Below are 18,552 nucleotides of genomic sequence, written 5' to 3'. Positions count from 1 at the left end.
AAAAAAAAAAAGGAGGCACCTCAGTGGCTCATTTGTTAAGCATCTGACTTTGGCTCAGGTCATGATCTCACAGATTGTGAGTTCAAGTCCCACACTGGGTGAGCTTGAGCCCTGCTCCTGATGAGCTTGAGACCCGCATCAGGTGAGCACGAGCCCCACTTCGAGTGAGCTTATGCCCCACTTTGGGTGAGCCTGGGTGAGCCCCGCTTCTCTCTTCTCCTTCTCTCTGCCCCTCACTTACTTGTGCCCTCTTTCTCTCAAAAAAAAATGAAGCAAACCGTAAGAAACTTTTAATGATAGATTACAAACTGAGGGAGGTTGATCAGGGGGATCATTTAAATGGGTGATGGGTATTAAGGAGAGCACTTGTTATAATGAGCATTGGGTGTTCTGTGTAGGTTCTGAAACCAATATTACACTATATATCAAATAACTAGAATTTAATAAAATTTTGAGAAAGGAAAATCAGCTTCCAAGAACCAAAAAACAAGGTCATACAGAGAGGGCAAGTCACAGATGATACACCTTTGGAAATTCAGGGCAGAACTAGAGCCCTCTGTTGTCACCGAGGTGGTGCCAAAGGCCAATGCAAGGGCTCGTGTTAATAGATAAGACTTGGGTCCAACCTACTGTATTTGCTAATATTAATATACTTTTAAATTTTTCTTAATGTTTTATTTTAGTTTTTGAAAGGCGGGGAAGGGCAGAGAGAGTGGGAGACAGAATCCAAAGCAGGCTCCCAGCTCTTAGCTGTCAGCACAGCTAAGTTCAAACTTGGGAACTGGGGGTGGCCCAAGCTGAGGTCAGATGCTCAACCAGCTGGGCCACCCAGGCGCCCCAGCTAATATTTATGTTGTTGAGTACCTACTATGAGGCAGTTATTAGCATTTTGCATGAAATAATTTGTTTTATCGTTAGTGCTACTATAATCTTTTTGTAGATAAGGAGGCTGAGGCACTTGTCAGCTAAGTAGTTTGTCCAAGGTCATTTCAGCTAGTAAATTCAGAGACAGGATTCAAACCTGAACAGTCTGGATCCAGAATTCAGCAGCTTCTAGAGCAGGGGCTAGGAAATTTTGGTTCTTGAGCCAAATCCAGGTTGCCACCTGTTTTTATATAGCCCAGAATAAATAAGAATAATTTTTACATTTTTAAATGGTTGGGGGGAAAAATGAAAGAAAAACAATCTTCTTGACATGTACTAATTATATGACATTCACATTTCATGGTCTGTGAAGTTTTAGTGCAACACAGCCATGCTCGTTCACTGTCGGGCTGCTTTCATGGCTGATTCTGTGCTGCATGGCGGAGCCGCAGAGTTGCAGCTAAGACCTACACAGCCTGCAAAGCTGAGAATAGTTTCTGTCCGTCTGCTCCTCACAGAGCCCTTTCTGTGGCATCAGGTCTGACTGTGAGCTATGAGGTTGATATTTTCCCCTGGCCGACCGTGCATTCCTCTCATAGCTCAGTTACATGTCAAAGGATTTTTTTTAACTTTCTCCTTCTTTTTATGTTTGGCACATGGTCCAATGGTTTATGTTACATGCCTGTTTGCTTAAGTTAGGATTTTTATTTTGTTCATTCTAGTATCCTCTTCATTTATCTTTGCAGACATGGGTCAGACCACACATTTGTAGGGAAGGATTTCCAACCGTCTAGTTCGTAGACATCAACAAGATGACATGGCATATGTGAGGGCCCGCAGTCTCTTAAGCATTTACAGTTCCAATCAGAATTCAGACCAAAGAGAAGCTGTTGTTTTGTGTTTCTTTTTCCAAGATGTCTAAAAGCAGCTTGAAAAAATGTTTTGTAGGATAGAAACCACTTTACATACTCCTCCACATAGCATCTTGAGGAACACATAACTCATAATTAACTCTTAATAGATGTCTCATTAAAGGTCTGAGCACTTGTCTGCAGGTTTCTCCCCTTAGAGAAGGTCTCTTTAACAGTACTACCATTATATGAATAGATATTAATATTACGTAACTGTTCATCTTGGACTCCAAGCTAACTTAAAAAGTTAATACCAAGTTGGACTTGCCTTACAGTAGACACGGGGAGTGTGCGATCTAGAATGTGGAGCTGTAGGTTGCAGGTTGTTATTTAAAAGCAGATTATCTTTTTAAAGAAATACTGAATTTCTCCCACATAATACTTACTCAGTCTGTAATTAAGCTGACTCAGCAAAGGTGGCCCAGTGCACATTCAGTTAACAGTAACTTGGGAAGTTAGGGTGTTTTTTTTTTTTCTTAAACCCCATCTGTGTTTGGTTTTTGTTCAGATCTCTTCACTGTTATATTTGAATGTGTCTTAATGCGTATTACATATTTCATATGAACTAAGAATTAGAGCGTTCTCAGTAATTTTCATCTCTCTTTCTCCCTTATCTTCTCACCTTCCTGCTGCCAGCACTAAGAATCCTAAATTTTGAATCTTATTCTACTTTTTAAGTGACTTTTATCACAAAAATATACTTGGGGTGCCTGGGTGACTCAGTTGGTTAAGTATCTGACTCTTGATATCGGCTCGGGTTGTGAACTACCAATTGTGAGATTGAGCCCGTGTTGGGCTCCATCGTGGACGTGGAGCCTGCTTAAGATTTTCTCTCCCTCTCTCTCTCTTGCCCCTCACTGCCCCTCAAAAAAGGAAGGAAGGGAGGGAGGAAGGAAGGAAGTGCTTAACATGTTAGGTATAATTTTGTTTTTCAGCTTTATAAAACATGATTCATTTAGACTTCTGAGACTTTGTTTTACTGTTGTTTTCATTGTGTATCCATGTAGTTACGTTATCCACGTAGGCACAGTTCATTTATTTGCACTGCTGTAAAATACTCTGTTGTGTGATTATAAGCCCGTTTAATCATCCATTCTTCTCTTCCTGGTGTCTGTTTGTTCTCAGCCGCACATGTCCAACCTTCTGTGTGCCCCACAGGGCACCAGTGCTCCTGCAAAGTGTGCTTGGTGGACTAGTTGCCACAACTGAGACCAGGAGTTGACGTCACTCGGCCCTCCGTTTAATTCGGGTGTCACTTCTTCATAAGGCAAATTTTTTGATAAAGGAACACTAACACATTGAATAGTTTAAACATTGAACCTTAATTATTCTTGTATAACTTCTTATTTTGTTGTGGATCGATCCTGTGAGTTACAGGGTTTTAGGAAATTATGGTGTTTTTTCCCCCAAAGTGGGCATATCAGTTGACACTTCAGCCAGTAACACATGATCATACACTTGTAGTGTTCGTGTCTGTTGATACACTAGGTATAAAGTGACATTCCATTGTGGTTTATTTATTTGGCTTATAAACAACATTCATATCTCAGTCAGTGTTCTGGAGACTGGCAGTCCATAGTGGCCCACTTCTCTATGTAACTGACCTGAGGGTCTTCTAGTTAATGGGCATACATATGTCATTCTGTAACACAGTTATTTTTGTTGTTTGCTCACTTTTAAATAGTTTTTATGATTTTTAGAAATCTGATCTACTGATCTAATTGCCGTGCTGCATGTGTTTTCTCCCATTTGGTTACTTGTTCTTTCTTTTTGGCCTCATTTAACGAAAAGAAATCTTTAATTTTAATTGAGTACAGTTAGTCCTTTATTCTATGATTAGCAGTTTTAAGATACCATTCAGGTTTTGTTTTTTCATGTGTCTTTATGTGAAATTGACTTTTAACCTATGAAATGTGGTTGATTTTGTATGTTAACTTTTAGCTAACTGCCTTGCTAAACTCTGTTTATTGCTAGTAACTTTGCTGCAGATTCTTTCAGGTATCCAGTTTTATTCTCTGCAATCATAACTACCTCTTTTTCTTAAATGACACTTTGAGCTTTAACTTCATGGCAGTATTGAAAGAAAATAGTAATACTGTTACCCATGTCTTACTCTTGATTTTAAAGGAAATACTGTATGCATCTCTCCAGGAAGGATGGCAGTTGTCGTAGGATTATTAATAACAGTTTTTGGGGCTCAGGAACTTCCCTGTATCCCTGGTTTTCCAGGAGCTTGTCATGAAAGATACTGAACTTTATCAAACACTTAATGGGTATGATCAAATAAGTCTTTAAATTTGTGGATTTATAAATGTTAAGTTACCTTTCTGATACTGTCCTATTATTTTGTCATAATATATTGCCTTTTTTTATACACCACTATATTCTGTTTTCATATTTTTTTGCTTAGATTTTTATTTGCGATTATGAATTAGATTTAGCCTAGTGGCCTCTAATACTCCTCATCTGTTGTTGGTATCTGATTTGTGAATCAAGATTATACTGGCCTCAGAGAATAGTGGGGGGGGGTAGCATTCTCTCTTCTGTTCTCTAGAAAAGTTTAAGTAAGATTGTAATCCTACCTTCCCTAAAAGTTTAGTAGAATTCCCCCAGTAAAAACATCTGGACCTGTGATTTGCTTTAAATTTTTTAATTATTTGAGTTTTAAAAAAAATTATAGGACTATTTAGGACTTCTTTTTCTTCTTGAGACTGTTTGGTAAAATACATTTTCTAATTATTTGTCCATTCATTCATTCATTCATTCATTTGTTTTGAGAGAGGGGGAGAATGAGAGAGAGACAGCATGAGTGGGAAAGGGGCAGAGAGAGGGGGAGACAGAGAATCCCAAGTAGGCTCCTCACTGTCAGCACAGAGCCTGATATGGGGCTTGAACCCACAAAACCATGAGATTGTGACCTGAGCCGAAACCAAAAGTTGGACGCTTAACTGACAGAATCACCCAAGTGCCATAATAATTTGTCCATTTAATCTAGTTTTTCCATTCAACGTTAAATTTTTCGGAGTACTTTGTCATTTCCATTTTGACTTACTAATAGGACTATTTTTTCCAGTCCTAATATAATTATTTTGTGCCTTCTTTCCCTTTTCCTGATGTGTCACACTGATTTATAGCCTTTATTATTTCAAAGAACCAAGTTTGGGGTATATTGATTCTCTCTATCGTATCTGTTTTATCTTTGTTGTGTTTTTGCTTTACATTTCTTTGATTTTTATCGTTGTGTGTGTGTGTGCACGTGCACGTGCCTTCTATGTTCTGTTATGTTTTCCTGTTTCTTATCAAGAACACAAGAGTGTAAATATTGAGTGTGTTTTTCTTTTCTAATGTAAGTTTAAGCAGCCTTTACATTTCCCTTTTCATGCTGATTTTTACTGATTTCCAAAATTTCTAAGCACAGAAAAATTATGTGTATATTTTAAACTTCTAATTTCATTGTATTATGGTGAGCAGTTTTGATTTGAATGTCATTGACTTTTTGAAATTTGTTAAAACTTACTTTTTGACTTAATTTCTGATTAGTAGTTTTTAATGTTGCATGTGAGCTTGAAATTGAGAAAAGTATGCTCAACCCCCTGTTGTGAGGCACATTTTCATTTCTACACTGCCATTCTGTCAGTTTTGATGTATTAGGTTTAAAAGTATAAAGAATTAATCATTTTCTAGTGAATTAAACCTTTTCCTCATACATTGTCATCCTTTATTTCTAATAATGCTCTATTCTTGATGACTGTATTAACTAATAGTATTATGGAAGAAAGTCCCTGTTCCTTGGATTTGCTTTTGCCTAGCTTATCTTTCATGCTTTTTCATGTTTCCCATCTCAGAGGTCTCTGTATGGATCATTTCTTTAGATGTGTTTTATAGTTTCATAATTTTCTTCTCACCCAGTTTAATCTGTTTCCTCTGACTTCATTTCTAGAAAACGAAATTTTGGGTTCATTTTGTTTTTAATGTTTATTTTTGAGAGCATAAGCGGGGGAGGGGCAGAGAGAGAGAGATGGAGAATCTGACGTGGGCTCTGTGCTGACAGCAGCGAGCCCAGCATGGAGGTTGAACTCTTAAACCATGAGATCATGACTTGAGCCAAAGTTGGCCGCTCAACTGACTGAGCCACCCAGGTGTCCCATTTCATTTTGGTTTTTACACTTGATCTTAGCCAAAAGGCCAAGAAGCGATTCATTTTGGTTTTTTGCCTCTGCAGATGACTGGCCTAAAGGATAAAGCATTTAGAAAAACTTTTGATCTTTAGGGTTTTCTCTGCATGTCTCTAATATTCTCTTGTTGGTTGGAGTTTTTTTTTTTAATAGTTTATTGTCAGATTGGTTTCCATATAACACCCAGTGCTCTTCCCCACAAGTGCCCTCCTCCATCACCACCACCTCTTTTCCCCCCTCCCCTTCCCCTGCAATCCTCAGTTCGTTTTCAGTATTCAATACTGAAGACTGAGTCTCTCAGATTTTGTGTCCCTCTTTCTCACCAACTCTCTTTCCCCCTTCCCCTCCCCCTGGTCCTCCATTAGGTTTCTCCTGTTCTCCTGATAGACCTATGAGTGCAAACATATGGTATCTGTCCTTCTCCACCTGACTTATTTCGCTTAGCGTGACACCCTCGAGGTCCATCCACTTTCCTACAAATGGCTGTATTTCATTCTTTCTCATTGCCATGTAATACTCCATTGTATATATATATCACATCTTCTTGATCCACTCATCAGGTGATGGACATTTAGGCTTTTTCCATTATTTGGCTATTGTTGGAAGTGCTGCTATGAACATTGGGGTTCATGTGCCCCTATGCATCAGCACTTCTATATCCCTTGGGTAAATCCCTAGCAGTGCTGTTGCTGGGTCATAGGGGAGTTCTGTTGATTGGAGCTCTTTATGATTCTCTCTTTTATTTATCTGTTGTATCCATCACTCTGCCAAGGTTTGGCATCCAGCAGATCTCCTATTGGCAATCCTTGAGTGTTGTAAGTATTAATATTTCTGCTCAGGCTTAGTGGTTTCCTTTCTTGATGTTTGCTCTAAATGGCCAAAATTGCGATTGGAAAGACTGTCTGCAGAGATTTTGATACTTCTGATAGCTAGGGGTTGCCACTGCTTGAGATCCCATTGGCCAACCCTATGGCCAGCTCTGTGTAGGAAACCTGGCTTCCTTTCCCTGCCCTGGAGCTGGCTAGTCCAGGGCTCAGCCTCCTGGCAGTGAGCTGCTACATGCAAGTATGTCCGGGTGTGATAGTCCCCCTCTAGTTTTTCAAACACTTGATCCAGATATAGGATCCCAATATAGATCCTGGCCGCACGTCTTCCACACTCTGGTCCCACTTCTGGTACTATAGCCTTTAGGCATTTTTTAGAAGGTTGTAATCTTCTACCTTATATGAGATTCATGACATCCCAAACTGTCATATCCCTTGGAGCTCCTGGTCAGTCAGAATTCTGGAAGCAAGGTCTAGTTCCATCTGAGAGACTTAGAGCAAGAGGCATTTTCCTTTTCAGTAACTTTGACACCATTAGTTTTAAATATGTATGCTTAAAAGTTCTCATTGAGGATACATATGATTTGTCTTGTCATTTACAAGAGGGTAATGTAAGGATTTAAGCTGTAGGTTATTTGGGTGTTTTTATTTAAAACCACAGCAAACCCTCATATGTAAAATGTTTGTTTTTTTGTTTTTGAGAGAGACAGAGACTGAGCTCTAGCTGGGGAGGGGTGGAAAAGAGAGACACACAGAATCTGGAAGCAGGATCTAGGCTCCAAGCTGTCAGCACATTTCTGATTGTATTGTTGGTTTTTGGTTTTTGGCTTTTTTAAAGAAATCTTCATTAATTTCTTACCTGTAGGATATAGTTGAGACTCCCTTAGTACCACATTCAGAGTTTTTCCTCACGTGGCCTTTGCCAACATTATCTCCTTCCTCATTTTTCCTATCTGCTCTCCCCTTCCTAGTCATCACCAATGACATTTCCCTGGCATCCTTGAGTCTTTCAGTTTCTTTGCTTGAAATGTCCTTCTCTTTATTTGTACTACCCACCCTGCCAGCCATGTCTGCCTAGAAAACGCTCACATAACCGTCTATCCCTCCCTGATTGAAACAGTCGTGCCCTGCATGCTTCTCACAGGTCTCATACGTGCACGTACGTGGTGGACTTGTTGGTTTGTGTCTTCTCCGGCCAGTGTGTGATGCTCTGGGGACTCGGTGAATACCTAGCTCTGCAATATTTCTCCAATATATTTGAGTACTTGACTCAAAATATATACCTATGGGACAGCCAGTTGGCTCCGTCAGTTAAGCATCTGACTCTTGGTTTTGGCTCAGGTCCTGATCTCGTGGTTTCATTAGTTTGAGCCGTGAGTCGGACTCTGCACTAGGAGCGCAGAGGCTGCTTAGGATCCTCTCTGTCTGCCCCTTCCTCACTTGCACTGCCTCTGTCTGCTCTCAAAGGTAAAGAAAGACACACACATACACACTCACACACACTCACACTCACTCATTAAGTGTTGGTTAAATAATAATAAATTATTTGGGGCTTTATTTATTTTTTTTGCTCTTTCTTAAAATGTCTTTGAGGTATTTATTTTTATACATACAGAAAATAAAAGTCCTCAGTGGGCAGCCACACGCATTTTCACAAATTAAACACATTCATGTAATGAGCTCCAAGATCAGGAAACAAATCATTACCAGCACCTCAGGCCCCCCTTGAACCCACTTTTGCCTGTCCACTCCTTCCTTGGTTAACTGCTGTCCTGATTTCTAACGCTGTTATTTTCATCTGTTTTTGAACTGTAAATTAATACAATCACAAAGTCTGTGTTTTATGCCAGACTTCTTCTGTCAGCCTATGGTTGTGAGACTCGCCCTTATGATTGTGCATAGTTGTACTTCAGATACTCAAAGCTGTATGGAAGCTTTTACTTTTTTTCCATATTGTGTTACTTGTTCTTATTCTTTTGTTTGTAGAAGGGGCTGAAGAGGAAAAAATGGAAACAGATACTGATGGTCAGCAGCCTGAAAAGGTGAAAGTCTGTTTGAATTCTTCTACAACAGAAAAGATACAGAGAGCATGCATTTCATAGCATAATGGTTTGGGTTTATTTTGTCCTTGATCCCTCTCAGGGAACTACAGATGATTCTGTCAGCCATTTGGACTTTGCTGATAAAAGGTATAATTCTCACAAAGCATAACATAGGACATTTTTCACTTATTTATTTGAGGAAGATTTATCCACTCCCTAGCCTCCTAGCCTCTTCTTTTATATCCCTTTCAGGGACAGTTGGGAAGATGAATACAAAATTGTGGTTTTTATGTTGAATTATGGAGTTGGGTCCTATACTTGTGCCAGGAGAGAATTATAGAACATTAAGGAATTTTGTAGGAGATTTAACTGCCAACAGGAAAATATTTAGAAAAGTCTTAATCAGAAGGTGACATTTGAAGTGGGTCTTAAAGAGCAGGTAGAACTATAAATACTGAAATGGAAGAGAGGAAATCAAAGATTCCACCTGCGTGGAGGAGACATTGAAGCTAGTGTGTAGAAGGCGTCAAAGTGACCCCTGTGTTTGTGACTTGATCTCTGACTCAGAGAGGCTGTAAACACAAGGTGAGTGAGGCAGACAGGACTTTACGGCCTCTTCAAGATCAGGGGCACGTGATTTAACAATGGACAGAGGACCAGAATAGACCTTTTTCTAAAGAACACATACAGGTGACCAGCAGACACATGGGAGGATGCTTAGTATCACTCATCATCAGGGAAATGCAGATCAAAACTGCATTGAGCTACCACCTCACACCAATCAGAACAGCTAGTAACAAAAAGTGTTAGCAAGGATGTGGGGAAGATGAGCCCTCATGCACTATTGATGGGAATGTAAATGATGCAGCCACTCTGGAAAACTGTGGCGCCTCCTCAGAAAGTTAAAAATAGAACTACCGTATGATCCAGCAGTTCCACTACTGGGTATTTACCCAAAGAAAATGGAAATGCCAATTCAAGAAGATCTGTGCCACCCCTGTGTTCACTGCAGCATTATTTATAATAGCCAAGGTATGGAAGCAGTATAAATGTCCACTGATAGATGAATGGATAAAGAAGTGGTGTGTGTATATCTGTCACACACACACACACACACACACACACACACACACACACACACACTGGAATATTATTACTCAGCCATAAAAAAGAATGAGATCTTGCCATTCACAACATGGATGGACCTAGAGGGTGTTAGAATAAGTGAAATAAGTCAGAGAAAGGTAACTACAGTTAATATTTAACTTCTGCATGGAATCTAAAAAACAAAACAAAACCGAAAAATCAGAAACAGAGAACAAGCTGGTGATTGCCAGAGGGGAACTGGGATTAGGGATGTGGGCAAAATAGGTAAAGAAGGATTAAGGTACAAACTTTCAGTTATGAAATAAGTCACGGGGTGAAAAGTACAGCATCAGGAATATAGTCAGTGCTGTAATAATACATGGACAGAAAGTAAGTAGATTTATCATAGTTACCATTGTGTAATGTAGAATTGTCAATTATGTTATAAACCTGAACCTAATATAACATTTTATGTCAAGTGTACTTCAGTTAAAAAAGATAAGAGTAGGAGCCATAATGAGCATTCACTCGCTATTTGAGTGAACATATACAATCTGGGATAGAATTCTTACACTGTTCCAAATACTATGCTTTGTATTTCCCATTTGTGAATTCATCTGGTTCCTAAACAGTCTCATCAAGTCAATGATAGTCTCTTCATTTTATAGGCAGTATTACATGATTTGTCCAAAGTCACAGGATTTCAAAATCAGCATATGAAACCAAATTCTGACCAGAAGAATTGAAGTTTTCAGTCTCCAGAGCATAATCACGGATGCCCTGTTGTGGCTCTTCCTAAAAACCATTAGCAGATGACTGTATTTATGGCTGTGTCAGCTTTTAATTTTGGTAGTATTCCATCTTCTCAGTTGATAATGTACATTTTAAATGCTCTTGGTTCTTTTGCACAGGTAATCAGTATTCCATTTGTTTATTAAGTATTTCTCTACTTAACCAGTAAATAACATAATTGAATTTCCGTGACATTCCCTTGGATGCCGTTTATATAGCGCAGGGCGCAAAGAGGGTAGAAACTGTGTGTTTTGGAGGCGTATTAACATGTGAGTGCTCAGGTGTGGTGAAAGGTGTTTCTTTGAATGTATTGATTTCTAGCTCTTGTCTCCAGGGGCTTTGGGCTTCCAAGGTCCTAGTGCACTTCCTGCCAAAAATAGTGGAATCTTTTGTTACTCTTAGATAATATCACTTGTAGAAGGACTGGGTTTTTTTTTTTTTTTTTTTTTTACTCACTCTTTGTTCTCTTCTTTTGTCCCTCTTTCAGGCAGAAAACAAAGGGGAAAACGAAACTGATGACGGTGATAAAGCACAAGATGGAGAAAATGAAAAACATAGTGAGAAGGAGCAGGACAGTGAAGTTAGTGAGGACACCAAATCAGGTAATTTGAGGAAACTCTTTAGACTTTATTACGTAAAACTAAAAAGCACTGGAGAACTGTGTGATGAGAGACTTGTGTTCAGTTATATAGAAATATTTAACTCGCTCATTGGGCTTTCTTTCTTTTCTCTCTTTCTTTCTTTTTATCTCTTTTTTTCTCTTTCTTCCTTCCTTCCTTCTTAATCTTTATTTATTTTGAGGGAGGGTGTGAACAGGGGAAGGGCAGAGAGGGGGAGAGAGAGAATCCCAAATATGCCCCCCACTGTCAGCTCAGAGCCCAGCATGGGGCTTGATTCCACAACCATGAGATTATGACATGTGCTGCAACCAAGAGTCAGACGCTTGACTGACTGGGCGATACTGGCGCTCGGTTTGTTTCTTAATGTAACAATAAATAAATGTTCAAGTTTGAGTTTTATTTGGCTCCTCGGCACCAGTGCTAATCCCAGTGGCTACCTTGTTTTCAGTAGTAGTCGACAAACAAGTTGCTCATTGTAACAGCAGTCACGGTCAGTGGCCGGCGCATCCATTGTGCCTGTCTCAGAAGACTTGCGGAAGTGCTTTATTCTCATTTCCTCCAGACACTAGGGTTTCTCAGAGCGTTTCATTGACTGATCTTGTTAGTCTTACGGCAGGGCTTAGTTTCCTTTATATCCTAGGGAACTACACAGAGATCTTAGAGAAATGAAGGGAAGACAAAGCGGACTATTTAGAAAATCTGTCTCAGATGGAAGCTCCCTTACATGCATGGAATGGCTCTGCGAAAGTCTTACAAAGAAGAAGATACTGAGATCTCTTTGTAATCTCAGTCCTAGTTTGTCATGTGGCGGAGGTGAGAAGTAAGATGACTTATTGAGACAGGGCACACTGGTAATAAAGCTTTCTGATTTTTTTCAGAAGAAAAGGAAACTGAAGAGAACAAGGAACTCACTGATACTTGTAAAGAAAGAGAAAGTGATCTCGGGAAGAAGAAAGTAGAACATGAAATTTCTGAAGGAAATGTGGCCACGGCCGCAGCAGCTGCTCTTGCCTCAGCTGCAACCAAAGCCAAGGTTTGCCACTGACCGCCCTTTCCCGGCTTCTGCGGGCCATGAATGGTCGCCTTGTTGTCAGTTGTTGGGAACGTTTCGTATAAAGAGCCTTGCACCCAACACCAGATGACTGCTTGACCAGCATTTCTAGGTTAAGACTCCTACTGGCAGGAGGAGTGGGGGGAGTCGCTGATCTGGTGCTGGAGCGGGGACTGCCTTCCAGGCCTTGCTTGTATTGCTCCGTTTAGCTGTCAGCTCATGGAGACCACAGAGATGTAGCCAAGCTTAAAGCCCCTCGTTCCAATTTCTGTTTGATTGAAGTATTTGTGATTTTTAAGACAAAAATCTGTTTCCTTGTATAAATACTTCACCTTGCTCTTACAGACTGAAAGGAAAGAGGGGGATCTAAAATAACTCTTTTTCTTCTTGAATTTGCCAGCTTTTCTGGGGGTGGTTTTCTCTATTTATAATCTGGTATTGGCTTCACAGCATATTTAAGAAAAAAAGGAGAATGTTATTTTCCCCACTTTGTGTTGCTTTCGCATTTTAAAGCATTCCAGGCATGAATATGTGAAGTTTTAAAAAACCTTTTCACCCCTTCTCCATCTTACCTTCTGGAGTAGCTTCCTTCCATTACAGGTTCCCACATTTTGAGTAGTGTTTACTGGAATATAACTAATCATTTTATCGTAAGCTGTTCTTAGTCCATTGGGAAAGATATTCTTTCATGGCTTTTGGTACCCACAGACTATTCAGCTGCTGCAGACTGCTTCTCCAAGTGTTTAATCTGTGGTGCATGATTTATAACAGACACACAGATAACCCGGTTCAAACCACCAGACCGTTGTTTTGAGTTGCCACTCGTCAGGCATAGGTGTGGACGGTGAGGAGGAGGAGGGTGTTTACAGGGCGCGGCCTGCTCAGTCAGCCCAGACAGCGGCTCCGGCTCCTTCCTATGAGATGCTCACTCTTACAGGAGCTGGGGAGTCTGTGTGTTCCTATTTCCTGGTCTCTTCCACAGATTCCTCCCAGCCTTCATGGCAGTTTCGGTACAGGTATTAGGTATTCTCTCCTCGGCCACCCTCTGCCTCTTGGGATGAGTGCATACTTCTCTGGACACCAATTTGACAGCTGTTTTCCATTCATTCGGTTTTCCTCCTTCGCTGGAAGCAGTTTTTTGAGCCTTTGTTTCTCCTGTCAAGCTGGACCTTTGGCACCTCATTATCTCAGAGCTAAGTTCTTGTTCAGACTGCTGCCAGGGATCTTAGAGACCTTAAGGATGGTCTTGGGCTTATTTCATAAATGAGCTGGAGGCCAGGAGAGCCTCTGTCCTTGGTGACATTTATCAGGAGACTGCATAGCCGTCCACCAGCCTTCTGAGCTGCAGCCTCGGGTCAACTTTGTCTCCCCTCATTCTTTCACTTTCCATAGCTGTTCAGCCACCAAATCCTTCCTGGTACGTTCTTGCCTCTGGTAATGCTCAGGCCCTTCACTTTTCCCTTAGGCCAGCATCCTTCATCTGTTGCCTGTCTCCTCCAGCCCATTCTCTGTCTTCAGCCAAAGTAATCTTTTATTAGTGAAATTTTCTGTTGAATTATAACTTACATTTGTATAAGTAGATATATATGTCTATAGCTAGTAAATTTTTCACGTACACAGCACCCAGTTCAAGCAGCAAAACATTCCTAGCCCTCCAGAAGCTTCCACATACTGTCTTCCAGTTACTATCCTCTCTACCTCCCCAGCCCCACTGACCTAGGAATGGTTGCTAGCCTGTCTCCTAATATAATGGATTACTTTTTGCTTTTCCGAAGAGTCTTTAAAAATACAAATAGGAAAATGATACTTTCTTAAATAAGCTCTCTATTCTCTCTCAGGCTAAAATTGTAAACTCTTTATAATTCACAAGATTTTCACAATCAGGACCTTTATTTATCCCAAGCGTCCTTTATTGCCTGTCTGTCCAGGACTGTTCCTTGAGATTCTCCCAGACAGAGCGCACTGTATGATCTCCAGTTGGGCTTTTCTGGATGGTCTTCCCTCTCACAGAGATGTTTCTCTCCCTTTCCCTTTTGTTATTTCTCCTCTCTCTGCCACCGTGTCGGCTTCACTGTAAGTATGGTAGATAACCATGAATCATTTTCATAGCTGATGAAAACATGGCCTCATAGCTGTTAGCGTGTGCACCTGTGGGCACAGAAGTCCGTGTGCTATGTATTTCGGACCACCTTGCCACAGCTCTTTGACTCCTGTACTGCAGAGAAACTGCTTTTATAGAGCAATTGCCCTGCTCCTTAGATATTCTGTACGAGGCTTAGAAGAGTCCAAAGAACATTTTCCTTCCAGGTCATCGAATTTCCACTCCATCATCCTCACTCAGTCTTGTTTCTAATAACTGGGAAAGGAGATCTTTATTCTCCTGACAGCTGTGTTTGCCACAGATCTGTGAGTGATACACATGCGTGTGACACATGACTTGGCATGCATGAACTGCTCAGTGCCACTTAACAGCTGGGTCTGATGCATTTCACAGCACACATAATCATCTTTGTGCTACATGGGAATTAAGGGTAAGGAATTCACTTAAATTACTGTAATTAGCACGGCTGATCTAGCCAATCCAAGTTTTCTCTTATTCTCTTTTTGTTCTATGTATCTATAAACAGCTTTGTTATTAAGAGTTTTCCTTGATACAGTTTAATTGTTTGTCACACTGACATGGGGTAGTAATTAGAGGTTCTGAATCTAGCTCCAAAACACATAGGGATGGTGGGCATGCTTTCTGGCTTTCCCCCAGCCTTGCCATATGAGGGACTCTTCGGCAGCATATCCATTTCTTCACTGCACCTACTGACAAGCTGTGAGTTGACCTACCTGAAGAGTGGTGTGTGGGTGTGGGAAGGAGCACCGTTGGCTAGATGCTTTACAAAACCCCTTCCGTCTGGGTACTTAGTTTCAGCTGGAAAGAAGAGTTTAGAACTATTGCTAGAATAAATTAGAAACCTGAAAAACTAGAATGTTCTCTATTCAGCAGCAGCAGGACTCAATTCCTCCAAGGGTAGCAGAGGTCACATTTTCTTTCTTTCTTTTTTTAATGTTTGTTTATTTTTGAGAGAGCACAGGCTGGAGAGGGGCAGAGGATTTCAAGCTGGTTCTGTACTGATAGGCAGCAGTGAGTCTAATGTGGGACTTGAACTCACCAACCGAGAGATATGACCTGAACCAAAGTCAGACGCTCAATAGACTGAGCCACCCAGGTGCCCAAGATCACATTTGCTTAAGACTGCAGACATTTCCGTTAGACTTATTCTGTCACTACCCCTTGCCTATGTATCTTGAAATAGCTAAAATAGGTTTGTCTTCATGATAACTGGATATTAGTTCCAGGGTAACATGAAGATTCTGTCTCTCTGAGATACCTCTTACTTGCTCCCCTTTGCTCGAAATTCTTTCTTGAAATTGGAAAGTTTTTCATTGTACATTGTATTCATAAGGCTTTACCAGATAATTTTTTGCTGAAATTGATGGACACTATATGCATTGATCATTGAAACCATGTCGTTTTACCTGATGATATTCTAGACAGAAAACTGAAGGAAAAATCGACCTATATGATCATTTTGCCTGTAGTTAGCCCTATTCGCTTTCATTTTTATATGACCACACAGAAAACCACTCCTGTTCCACCAGCTAGACTTCATGCTTTGTTATGTAAAGTTCCCCTCTACTCTGTTTACAACCAAGTTAACCTCTTTGGTATCATTAATCTCTTTTAGGTTGTTTCTCCACATAGCATGCTTCTGGGCCACACTCGCACACCTCCTCATTCTTAAGCTCCATAAAGCCCAGTATGTAAAGGGATGGGAGCTCCTACAGCTACAGCCCCTCCTGGGGATGCCCTGGTCATCACTGCTGCCTGACCTTCAGGAACCAGTAGCCTGAGCATCAGCAGTGCTCCTGCCCCAGTTCCCTAGGGCTGTGTAACCATTACAAAACCTAGCGGCTTAAGACCATCATCACTTTATTGCATCTTACCATTTTTATGAGTTAGAAACTCAGGCGCACTCAGTTGCTGTGTCTGATGCATAAGCAGGGTGGCTAAACTGACCTGGGACTGGCTGGCATCCCTGTCTCCACACACCTCATCTACCGAGTTAGTTATCTTGGGCTTCCTCATACTAGGTTGGTATCACAATAGTTGGACTTTTTACATGGAAGCTTATAACTTTAAGAGAAAAGTGTCCCAAGCCACCAGAAGGGGAACCTGCTGATGTCTTATGCCTTGGGCCCCCAGCCTAACACTATATAACCTCTTCCCAACTCCACCAGTCAAAAGTTTTATCCAAATTCAGCACCTGGGTGACTCAGTTGGTTAAGCATCCAGCTTAGGCTCAGGTCATGATCCCACAGCTCGTGTGTTTGATTCCCACCTCGGGCTCTGTGCCGACAGCTCAGGGCCTGGAGCCTGCTTTGGATTCTGTGTCTCCCTCTCTCTCTACCCCTCCCTCACTAGTGCATGCATACTCTCTCTTTCTCCAACAAATAAACATTTTTTAAAAAGTTCTATCTAAATTCAAGGTGAGGGATCATCAAACATGCCTTTACACAGAAGGCATACCACCTTAACCCCCCAGTCCTGCCCTCTGGTCACCAATTACCTACATATCTCCCAGTTGAAAAGTAAGCATTCCATGGTTTCATGTTATGATAATCAGACTAAGGCTAGGGTGTTGAGATCATCTCTAAATCAGTTTTCGGTACAGAGGAACCTCTTTATTTATTTATTTATTTATTTTACATAATGCAAAAAATTAAATTTTATGTTATTTTATAGTTTATTGTCAAGTTGGTTTCCATATAACACCCAGTGCCCATCCCCACAAGGGCCCTCCTCCATGCTCGTCACCCCCTTTCCCCTCTCCCACTCCCCCATCAGCCCTCAGTTTGTTCTCAGTATTCAAGAGTCTCTCATAGTTTGCCTCCCTCCCTCTCCCCAACTATTTTTACCCCTTCCCCTCTCCCACAGACCTCTATTAAAGTTTCTCCTGTTCCACTTATGAGTGAAAACATAGGGTATCTGTCCTTCTCTGCCTGACTTCTTTCACTTAGCATGACACCCTCAAGTTCCATCCACATTGCTACGAATGGTCAGATTTCATTCTTTCCAGAGGAAGCTCTTTAGGAGCAGTTTTTCAAGTTCAGCTCTTGCCTGTTGGTCTTCTCTTTCAGAAGAATTGGAGGACTGACATAAAAGTGGTAGAAAACATGGAGGGAAACTGGGCTCACATTCATTAAATATGAAAATGGAAGGCCCTGAGAGAGCACACATGGTTCAGAGCAACTCTGAAATCTAATCAGATACACATTTCTCCTGTTTGTCTTCCCAGGGCACCTGTCTTGCCCCCTTCGACTTATTCTCTACAGCTTTTGACTTGGCCCTCTGGGCTTTGGGTTCTGTGTTTTCAATCCTTTTCCTTTTCCATGAAAAAATCAGCCTAGTTTTGCTGCTTTGAGGGGCCTTTCTTAAGCCTGCGGTATGAGTCCCAGGAAAGGAAAGAGTGGAGGAGGCAGAGGGGCAGGGGAAGAAATTGTGACTGATGAAAAACCGTACACTTGTTGGAAAACATTAACTTGTAGTAATATAGAATATAGGAGACATGCTCTTAAAGATACTTATAGGCCCTTCTGTCTAGAAGAGAGGGTCTTGTCTAGAAGAGAGGGTCTAAGAGTATGAGAGGCAGGTACACCCTTATTCTTAGCAAGTCTAATTCTTTTTTTTTTCCCATAATATTTTATTGTCAAATTGTTTTCCATACAACACCCAGTGCTCTTCCCCTTAAGTGCCCTCCACCATCACCACCACCTCTTTTCCCCCCTCCCCCTTCCCCAGCAAGTCTAATTCTTAGAAATCCTACCATGCACTTTGATCAGAAGTCTTACAGCCACACCGTGAGCTGTTTACTCTCAGGAGGTCATGATTAACTGGTAGTGTTCTGGATTTTATCTTTGTCCTGATGCCATTTGTTAGTTTCAGTCCCTTGCTGGGAGCAACTAGAGATGAGAAAGCTTTATTTTAAACCTTATTCTATTTGCTCTTAATTGTCTAGAAGATTTCTAACTCCAATAATAATGGCCTGGAAACGGAATAGTTCCCTCTTTAGTTCCTTTCCCTTCTGGCTGCTTATAATAAAACACCTAAAGAAAGTTTATATTTTGCCTGGAAATC

General features: G+C 40.9%; 1 protein-coding gene across 1 annotated transcript in view; it reads left to right on the top strand.

The window, feature by feature from the left end:
• The window catches only part of SMARCC1 (SWI/SNF related, matrix associated, actin dependent regulator of chromatin subfamily c member 1), a 167,296-nt gene that overhangs the window by 109,816 nt on the left and 38,928 nt on the right, over nucleotides 1-18,552 (top strand). Inside the window, exons 22-24 of the mRNA XM_029917869.1 lie at nucleotides 8,761-8,816; nucleotides 11,182-11,296; nucleotides 12,193-12,347. Coding sequence (XP_029773729.1) covers nucleotides 8,761-8,816; nucleotides 11,182-11,296; nucleotides 12,193-12,347 — 326 coding nt within the window. The remainder of the gene's footprint in view (nucleotides 1-8,760; nucleotides 8,817-11,181; nucleotides 11,297-12,192; nucleotides 12,348-18,552) is intronic.

The sequence above is a fragment of the Suricata suricatta genome, chromosome 12 (genome assembly GCF_006229205.1).
Source record: "Suricata suricatta isolate VVHF042 chromosome 12, meerkat_22Aug2017_6uvM2_HiC, whole genome shotgun sequence".
Classification (NCBI taxonomy): Eukaryota; Metazoa; Chordata; class Mammalia; order Carnivora; family Herpestidae; genus Suricata; species Suricata suricatta.
Note: the sequence above shows the minus strand (reverse complement) of the source record. Positions and strands in the feature narration are given on the sequence as shown.